At 40.8% G+C, this 9,304-nt stretch overlaps 2 protein-coding genes across 5 annotated transcripts; both read right to left on the bottom strand.

The window, feature by feature from the left end:
• Nucleotides 1-1,826: 1,826 nt before the first annotated feature.
• Nucleotides 1,827-3,362, bottom strand: LOC139194722 (uncharacterized). Its single transcript, XM_070819627.1, has 3 exons — nucleotides 3,185-3,362; nucleotides 2,896-3,055; nucleotides 1,827-2,790 (listed from the first exon to the last, which is right to left on the bottom strand). The coding sequence occupies exons 1-3, from the start codon at nucleotides 3,360-3,362 to the stop codon at nucleotides 1,827-1,829; spliced, it is 1,302 nt and encodes a 433-aa protein (XP_070675728.1).
• A 1,283-nt stretch (nucleotides 3,363-4,645) lies between these two features.
• On the bottom strand, nucleotides 4,646-8,014 carry LOC114823970 (mitochondrial fission 1 protein A-like). Of its 4 annotated transcripts, none has more exons than XM_029100015.2 (6): nucleotides 7,717-7,953; nucleotides 6,135-6,273; nucleotides 5,735-5,859; nucleotides 5,426-5,489; nucleotides 5,246-5,335; nucleotides 4,646-5,071 (listed from the first exon to the last, which is right to left on the bottom strand). In XM_029100015.2, exons 1-5 carry the CDS (start codon nucleotides 7,807-7,809, stop codon nucleotides 5,250-5,252), a joined length of 507 nt encoding a protein of 168 aa, XP_028955848.1. In that variant the 5' UTR covers nucleotides 7,810-7,953; the 3' UTR covers nucleotides 4,646-5,071; nucleotides 5,246-5,249. The 4 variants fall into 4 exon arrangements, with proteins under 4 accessions (XP_028955848.1, XP_028955847.1, XP_028955849.1 ...); XM_029100014.2 differs by having other exon boundaries at nucleotides 4,646-5,065; XM_029100016.2 differs by having other exon boundaries at nucleotides 4,646-5,051.
• Between the last annotated feature and the right edge of the window lie 1,290 nt (nucleotides 8,015-9,304).

Genomic DNA, 9,304 nt, shown 5'->3' with positions numbered 1-9,304 from the left:
CGTCTTGTCACGACCAAGATGACCGCTTAATCCTCCTCCATGCAAATCTCGAATAAGCTTTTCCCGCAAGGAAGAGATAGGAACACATAATTGGTTAGCTTTGAACAGAAAACCTTCGTTGATAGAGTAATCTGCCATAGGTTCATGATTGATGCATTTCCTCCATATTTCCTGAAAATCATCATCGGTTGTATACAACTCCTTTAAGCACTCGAAACCCACAACTTCTTGGGAAAGAGTGATTAGCAATGATGCTCGTCTACTCAAGGCATCGGCAACACGGTTTTGAGCTCCAGATTTGTGCTTGATAACAAATGGAAATTTTTGCAAGAACGTTACCCATTTGATATGCATTTTATTAACATGCTTCTGATTGTTAATAAACTTCAAGGCTTGATGATCCGTGAATAACACAAATTCTTTCTGAATGAGATAATGTTCCCATTGTTTTAAAGCTCAAATCACCGCATAAAACTCCTGATCATAAGTGCTCCATTTTTTATGGGCTTCACTTAGCTTTTCAGAGAAAAAAGCTACAGGTCTCTTCTCTTGGGAAAGGACAGCACCCACTCCCACTCCACTTGCATCACATTCAACTTCGAATACTTTCTCAAAATTTGGAAGAGCTAACACCGGAGCAGTACAAAGCTTCTCTTTGATCAAAACAAAGCTTTGTTCTTGTTCATCTCCCCAACGGAACTTGCCTTTCTTCAAACATTCTGTAATGGGTGCGGTGATGGTGCTGAAATGCCGCACAAATCTCCGATAAAAAGTAGCCAAGCCATGGAAACTCCTCACGTCGGAGACGGACTTCGGAGTTGGCCATTCTCGGATGGCCTTGGTCTTCTCATCATCCACTTGAATACCATTTTCACCAACCACAAATCCTAGAAATAGCAATTTACTTGTACAAAATATGCATTTCTTGAGATTCATATACAATTTATTTTCTTTCAAAACACCCAAAACGTGTCTCAAATGCATCATGTGTTCTTCTCTGGTCTTGCTATAGATTAAGATGTCATCAAAGTAAACCACAACAAAGAGACCAATAAAGGGACGAAGAACCTGATTCATAGCCTCATGAAGGTACTCGGTGCATTAGACAATCCAAATGGCATCACTAGCCACTTGAACAGTCCATCCTTGCTCTTGAACGCCGTTTTCCACTCATCTTCAGGCCTGATTCGAATTTGATGGTAGCCACTACGAAGGTCAATTTTTGAAAATAATTTCGAACCTTCAAGCACATCTAGCATGTCATCTAACCGAGGTATTGGAAATCTGTATTTGATGGTGATTCGGTTAATAGCTCGGCTGTCTACACATATACGCCATGCCTTTTTCTTTTCCTTGTCTTTCTTTGGAACCAATAGGGCAGGTACTGCACAAGGGCTCATACTTTCTCGGATAAACCCCTTTCGCAGCAAGTCTTCAATTTGTTCCCTCAAAATCTCATTTTCTGCAGGGCTCATTCGATAATGGGGAAGATTTGGTAGGCTAGCTCCAGGTACCAAATCAATTTGATGTTGGATGTTCCTCATGGGAGGAAGCTCGTTAGGTAACTTGTCAGAAATGAGTTCATGAAATTCCTCCAATAATTGCTGCACTTCTGAAGAGATTTGTTCCTCTTCTTTGTTTTCTGTCAATAGTCCCTTCATCACGATCGGAAAGAAAGAATCTGCTTCTTTTATGGCCCCTTCAATCTCCTGCTTATCACTAATTAGAGTGAGGAAACTAGTATTCTTTGCTTTTGGTACTTCAGAGGGCGAAACATGAGCCATCGCAATCTTCCGATTATTCCAAGTAAATAACACCACATTATCTCAACCTTTCAATGTCGAATCCACATCAAACTGCCACGGTCTCCCTAATAGTATATGACAAGCATCCATATCAATAACATCGCAAAGTACTTCATCACAGTAATGCTTACCAATGGAAAGTGGGACACGACAAGTTTCTGTGACATAGACGGAAGGTCTTTTCTTCACCCATCCAAGTGAGTATGGGGTGACATGAGTCTCCGTTGGTAGCTGTAAACGCTCCACCACTTTCTTGGCCACAAAATTTTCACAACTTCCATTGTCTACAATCACTTCGCAAACTTTGCTGTTGATGGAGCAAAGAGAACGAAAAATGCAGTGTCGTTGCCCATCCTCTTTTGGTGTTAAAAGAACTCGATGCAACACCAAAGCGAGACGATCCATTCCTACTTCAGTTGTGAATTCAACGCCTTCATAGTCATCATCACCAACTTCTTCTTGGTCCCCTTCAGCCTCCAACAAATTGGCTTGTCTCCGTTCAGGACAAACGTTAGATCGATGCCCGATTTTGTTGCAACGATAACAAATGTCTCCCATAGGCTTAGCGTACGAATTCTCCCTTGGAGGTTGGTTTCTATTCTGCCCCTTGTTAAAAGTTCTGCTACTCCCTTCATTTGCTGCTCGAGAAGAAAAACTTGAAGGTTTCAATTCTCCCGAACTTTGTGGCACAGATTTCCCTTTGTCGGTGGACGAGACAACAGGGTTTTCAAAATGCTCCGTCACGTTCCTCCGGAAAGAGGTTTGTCGCCTTTCTTTCTCTATTATCTCCGCCTTCAAGGCCATGTTAATGGCCTCTTGCAAACTCCACAGATTTTGCAGCCCAATCTTTTCTTGAATGGAGGGTTTCAATCCATTCACGAACCTTGCAACCCTTTGATTTTCTGTCTCCATCAGATTGTTTCGCTCCGCAAGTCTCATGAAATCATCCGTATAATCAGTCACGTTTCTGTTGCCTTGGACGCAGCTGATGTACATACGATACAAAAGCTGTTCATAATCCGCAGGTAAGAAACGATCCATCAAGAGTTGCTTCATTTTTTTCCAAGTGCGGATTCGATTCTTTCCTTACCTCTGCCGAGTATTTTGTAATTGATCCCACCAAACAGCGGCAGTTGCTTTGAGACGGAAGGCCACCATCTTCACCATCTTTGTCTCGGGAACCTCCATGACATCAAAGAATCTTTCTACTTCAACTAGCCAATCCAGGAAATCTTCGATTTGAAGGTTTCCTGCAAAAGTTGGAATGTCGGCCTTAATCCGAAAGTCATCAAAGTTGTTGCGGTTTTGATGGTTTGGATTGTTAGCTGCATGTGGTTCCACATCTTCTTATTCGGACTCCGATTCGCTGTCTTGAACACGGAGCCTAGGAACTCGTAGATTATTGACTCCAGCAACTCTATGATTATTTGGACCGATGGCTTGGACCAACATCTCACGAAGTTCTCCAATTTGAGTAGTCAAGTTTGTAATCTGTTCAGCTTGAGCATCCAAGTCTGCTTGAGTGATAGGGGTAGGTTCACGATCACGATCACCCATGGATAGATAGGATAATCAACGATGCCAAGACGGGAGAAATCCGCTCTGGTACCAATTGACGCAGCACGAAGCAATGAAAGGGTTACCAGCGTAATCCCTTGTAGAACAAAGTTTACTGGAGTCCACCAGTTGATAGAAATCCCAAAGGATAATTTGATTAATTGATAAAAAGATGTCCAAATGATTACAAAGCCATGGCTTTAAATAAGCCTTTTACAACCTTTTTGGAAACTCAAAAGACTTAGGGAATTAAAATGAAAATAACTGACATATAATAAAGCCCTTGAAACCCCAAAAGACTCTATTTATTAGTAGACTGCTGTTTCGATGACTTTTTGCAAAAGATGGCTCGAGTCACCTTTGTGAGAGAATTATTTTAACACGTTTCTGCGAAAAGTGGCTCAAGCCACTTTTATGGGAAATTAATACCCCTTTTATGATTGCGCCCTTTTGTCTTCCGACGTTCCATCTCCTCCTCGATCCATTCCGCCATTTGTTCTACATCAGATTAGGGGACTGGAAATTTGTTATTTGGGGACTGCATTCATTCATTCCATCTTCCTAAATTTGGTTCATATCTTCTGACTGCATTCATTCTTGATCCCAAACCGAAAAACCGAAACAATTTCGGGAATCCCGAAATTCGGAAAAACTGAAATTTTGGTTCGGTTTCGAGTTTTACAATCCTATCGCGAAGAGAGTCGGTTTGGGATTCAGGCTTTGAGTTTTGGTTCGGAATCCCAACCTCAAACCAACCCTAATTATCTTAATTTATTTTTATGAACATTTTAATCTAAAATTATTTAAATTATAATAAATAATGAAAAATCACACAAATACAAATACATAGGTATTGAGTGAAATTTGATTTAAATAATCTTTTTTAAATTATCTAGATGTTAGATTTAATTTTGGGCCTCTGATCCTTTTTTATACTTTTAGATTTGATCTTATTTGAATACAACCGTTGAATTATAAGTAAAAAATAAAAAAGAAATGTTTGAAATATGACAGTTTGATGGGTTCAAAATGATTTAAGTAGAATCTAGCCCAAAGTTCTATTTTCTCTCCGAGGCTTATTTTAGACCAATAATTGGAGACGGTTTAAGGGGATTTAAAGCTTAAATTGTAAGGTTGTCCAACTCATTAGAGATGAATTAAGCGTACATAAATATCGTTTGTTCATAAAAAAAAAATTGTAAGGGCCTCTTTGGTTAGCCAGATAAGATTGGGTGATAAGAATATGATTGAATTAGCAATGACTTGTAACTCATGTATGAGGGTAAGTTAGATGACTCACTTTATTGCTGATTCATAACATATCATATCGAATCCTGCTTATTTCTCATTTTGACACAACAACGGATTGAACTCGATCCATTTTAATTGATCACAACCTATCTCATTCAGCTCACCGCCCACCAAATAGGACCCTAGGCTATTTCCCATTGCCCACTCTGCACTTGATTTCCCAAACCAGACTCCCGCAGCCTATTTGCCATTGTAAGTCTTTCCCCGAGTGACGGAGGCTTGGACTGTTTCTTCTTCTTGCTGGAGATCTGGGAGATCGGTGAATAGGGAGGCACGAGTTCGCCAACGTGAGAGAGAAGGAAAGGCGCGTTTGGCTTCTTGTTAACGATCCAGAGAGGATCCAAGTCCCACATCTAACCCGTGTCACATATTCATCCACTACAAATTTTGGGCTGTTACTAACAAATAATATCGTTTGTTAAAAAAAAAAAAATGTAAACTCTCTTAAAGAGAGAAAAACAATGATTATCTGACTCCTGGTTTTTCTTCAGGATAATTTGTTTAAGCGAACACTTGTATTAATTTTACATCTAATGTAAAATTTATATGAACAGGAAAGTTTTGAAGCATACTGGATCACTTCTTCCGAGCCACAGCCGCTGCAATTCCACCAGCAAGCAGTCCAACAGCAGTCGCTGCAATTCCTATGCCAATCGCACCATCTGCATTCAAAGAAGGGAGAGTATTGACAGTTTCAGTTTCATTTTCAGAGAGTGAGAGAGGAAAGAGAGAGAGAAATGATTGATTTCTACCTCTTTTGATCCGGGCTTCGTTCATTTTCTTAAGGTTCAGTGCCTGTCTCCAATCAGGTGCAATCTACAAAATAACCATATCATGGAAAATCTAGTGCAGACCATACGAGCACATTCGAGGATAAGATATGAAGAAAAAACTAACACTTCCTTAAGCATAAGTACTGGCGTCAAGATAATTAATGCAATCTGGACTGCTATATAGAAAGAGACAGTAAACAGAAGATCATAACCGAGTGTTTTCCACGATAAGAGACATGCAGAGCAAGTAGTTTCAAAGTACATAATCAAATCTAAACAAAATCATACCATCAAACTCTGTTCCACAAGTTCCCTGCACCTGGTATGGTCACCACTTCTGTAATACCCAACAGCAAGAAGATATAGCGGCTCTCTCACTTCCAGTGGGTCTTTAGTTGGATCCCTCATAACCTCTGCAATATATCAAGTCAGAAAAATAATAAGTAACAAAAAGCAATAAATTGAACAGCACAAAGGAGGTTGCAGTGTTAAGTGCTTAGGAAAAGACACCATATGGTCCAAAGAGTCACGGTAAGCACATTGGCATATCTAAAAAGACCTAAGGAAGAAAGTGTTTGTGTATGTATTGTACGTTAGTGGGAGTGAGGGCGTATAGGGGTGTGTGTGTGTGTGTGTGTGTGTGTGTGTGTGAGAGAGAGAGAGAGAGAGAGAGAGAGAGAGAGAGAGCCTTCAAGCATTGCTATGCCACGTTGCACATCTTCTGGATTCCTTGAATGAACAAGAGCCCATGATAATCGCATGAGACATTCCTTGAAAACGTGATCAGGGGAACCATTCTGAGCATCAGCAACCTCTTTTTCAATACCCTGTCATAGCATCCATTCAAAAACATAAATCACATGCAAACATCTGCTAAGTACGGTATGCAGCATGACCATTCCTGCCATCTCATCAACTCATCGACATTATAAACAAATCATTTTCCTTTCTAGGATGTTTCTTAGTCATTTATTTACTTCCCCATCTGACCGGATTAGGACTCTATTAAGAACCATCCAATACTCAACCTTTAATATCGTAAAATTCCACTATGATTCTAAATCCTGATGTTTCTGTTGGCTGCTCTACCATTGGTAAGGTGGAAGCCATCTACACCGGTAACTTCACTCATCTACTAGTATGCAACCACTCAGCACTATCCTAGTATATAATACCAACTTCAACCCTAGACATGGGATTTGGCTCATACCGCTCGTTAAGGACCAGTCACTACTCTTCAATGGCTAGAGGAGTCATGGAGCGGTAGAAGTAGTTACTTAAGCATTAAAATTGTAACAACATTTAGATGCTTACAGTAATCGTCACACTTCAGACATAAAGAAAGGCTTTGCTGTTATTAGTAGTAAAGTAATTTGAAGCTATCATGTACGACAAGTTGTACACTTGTACTACACCTGCAAAAGATAGCGTTTTCTGTAGAAGCTGTTTGGACCCTAAATTGCTCACTATTAGGCAAGGTTCTAAAAGATGTTAGGCGCTAGTCAAACGGTGGGTTGGGGCCTAGCGCCTGGGTGGCTAGGCGAGGCCTAGGCAGGCTCCTAGGCCGATTTAAATAAATTTATTATATGTCACATAAAATAAGTACCCATTTATACTTCAAAAAAAATATAATTGTATTGAGATGCTAAATCTCAAAATAAAATGACATAGAGATTAAAGTACTATAACATATTGAAAATATGGAGAAAAAGCATATAACGAGTGTTCATCAAAGTATTGAGATGCTAAGTGAGAGTCGCGACCAAAGCGGGTCTAGGTGGGCGCCATGTGGGCTAGGCAGACTAAGGAGAGCTCCTTTCTTGGTTTTCAAACGCCTAGACATTAATCGGAGCAGTGGCAAGCCGCCTAGCGCCTAGGCGGAGATTTTCAGAATAGTGCTGTTAGGCAAATCGGCTGCTGAAAGTTCCTTTCAAATGAATTTAACTCTAATAGATCTATCCCACAAAGATACCAAACAGTAAGAGGGGATTTTGTAATATTAATAATATATTTATCTGATTTAATCCCCAACTGATTATTATTCTTCCACTCTTCAAATAATGCAAAGAAATAACCAAAGAATTGTATTAACAGAACTCCAAATCTTAATAGAAAAAAAAAAAATAACGACCCTGGCAAGCCACTGAGAGAAAACAAAATGATCGAATTCTGAAACCCTAAAGCTGCAATCCCATTTCAAATCACATGTATGCCAAAAATTAAACACCAAATATTAATACATATACAAAAATAGCAGGGAAAGTGCTTACAGCGATGAGGTCGCGGTCGCACCATGGGATCTGATCGCCACCGGAGAAGAAATTGCTAACCGAGTCGAAGAACTTCCCAACGTTATCCGCCATTCTGGTTTCGTCTGCGTTGTTGGGTTTTTGATTGAGGATCAGAAAGGCGACTAAAACACACAAAACAAGTCACAGTTGAGCTTTCCCTATTTTTCTTTAGCTTTATTTTTGGTAGGCACTCCTTTGAGTTTGATATATAGAGATATTTTATCTCTTTAATTACTTCAGGGGCCAAGTCTTTTCTTTTTTGTTTTTTGTTTTTATTTTTATTTTTGTCAATAGAACTTTCATTATATTAAAAATGGTAAATTACATAGTAGCTCCTCAGGTTTGAGGGTAAATTACAACCCCATACAACAACTTTAAAACATTTCACTTTCATACCTCACGTACTATTTTATTTCAAAATAACACATCTGTTAGATTTTCCATCCAATGGTCTGTTAAATTCTGACATGGCTCCCACATTTGTGCTGATGTGGCTGCCACTTGGCAAAAATAATAATTTTTTTATACATTAACAATATTATAATATTAACCCTATTATTTAAAAAAAAAAAAAACCACAAAAACCCGAACCCAGATCCCCTTCCCCGCAACCCCACATCCCACCCCCACCCCCTCACCCATCTCTTCCTTCCCGTCCGTCCGTCCCCTCCACCCCTCCATCCATCCTATCCACACCCCCCCCCCCATTCCACCCCACCCACACCTCCCCCACAACCCCCCCACCCCCACCTCCCCCGCAAGCCCCCCACCCCACCTCACTTTCCCCAAAGCCCTTTCTCCTTTTCACCTACACACAGAGCTGTCAGTATTGCACTTTTACCACCTACAGAGACAATTTTCAAACCCCCAATTTACCAAAAAAACCATAAATTCGATCAATTTCACATACAATTCATAAACCCAATTCAAACAGATGCGCATTTGATAGAGAGAGAAAGTAGAGAGAGAGAGAGAGAGAGAGAGAGAGAGAGAGGGAGGAGGGCTCCCGTGATGAAACTGACCCAGTCGTCGAGCACCATCGTGCTCCTGGGTGGAGAAGGCAGGTGGGTCGTCACGCGCTAGGGATGAGGGAAGGCAAGTGGGTCGTTCTTTGTTTTGGCTTTTTGGAACTCTGATTTTTCTTAGCAAAATGGTGAAGACCAAGAAATTGAAGAAATGGTAGTGCAGCAAAAGCCCCAGTTGGTGATGGGATTCGAAGAGAGGGAAAATGATAAATGGGAGAGAGGCTCGGTGAGGAAAGGACGAAGGGAGACGTGGTTTTGGGCACACAACTGAATCCATCTCGTCGCAGCCTGCCATGGCGTTGTGCTTGTAAATGAACCTATTCTCATCTTTGCTTTGTTCTATTGGAGAGATTTCACCAACGAAGGCAGGTGGGTCGTCGAGGGAAGGCAAGCGGTCGCCGGGGAGGGGGGGGAGAGGGTAGTAGGTCATGTGGGTTTTCAGGTAGGTCGTGTGTAGGGGTGGGGGGAAGGGATTTTGTAAATGTGAGTTGAGTTGAGTTGCAGAGAGATGAGGGGGTGGGATGTAGGGAAGGGGAAGGGGA

The sequence above is a fragment of the Malus domestica genome, chromosome 03 (genome assembly GCF_042453785.1).
Source record: "Malus domestica chromosome 03, GDT2T_hap1".
NCBI classification, from domain to species: Eukaryota; Viridiplantae; Streptophyta; class Magnoliopsida; order Rosales; family Rosaceae; genus Malus; species Malus domestica.
This window is presented reverse-complemented; position numbering and strand designations above follow the sequence as displayed.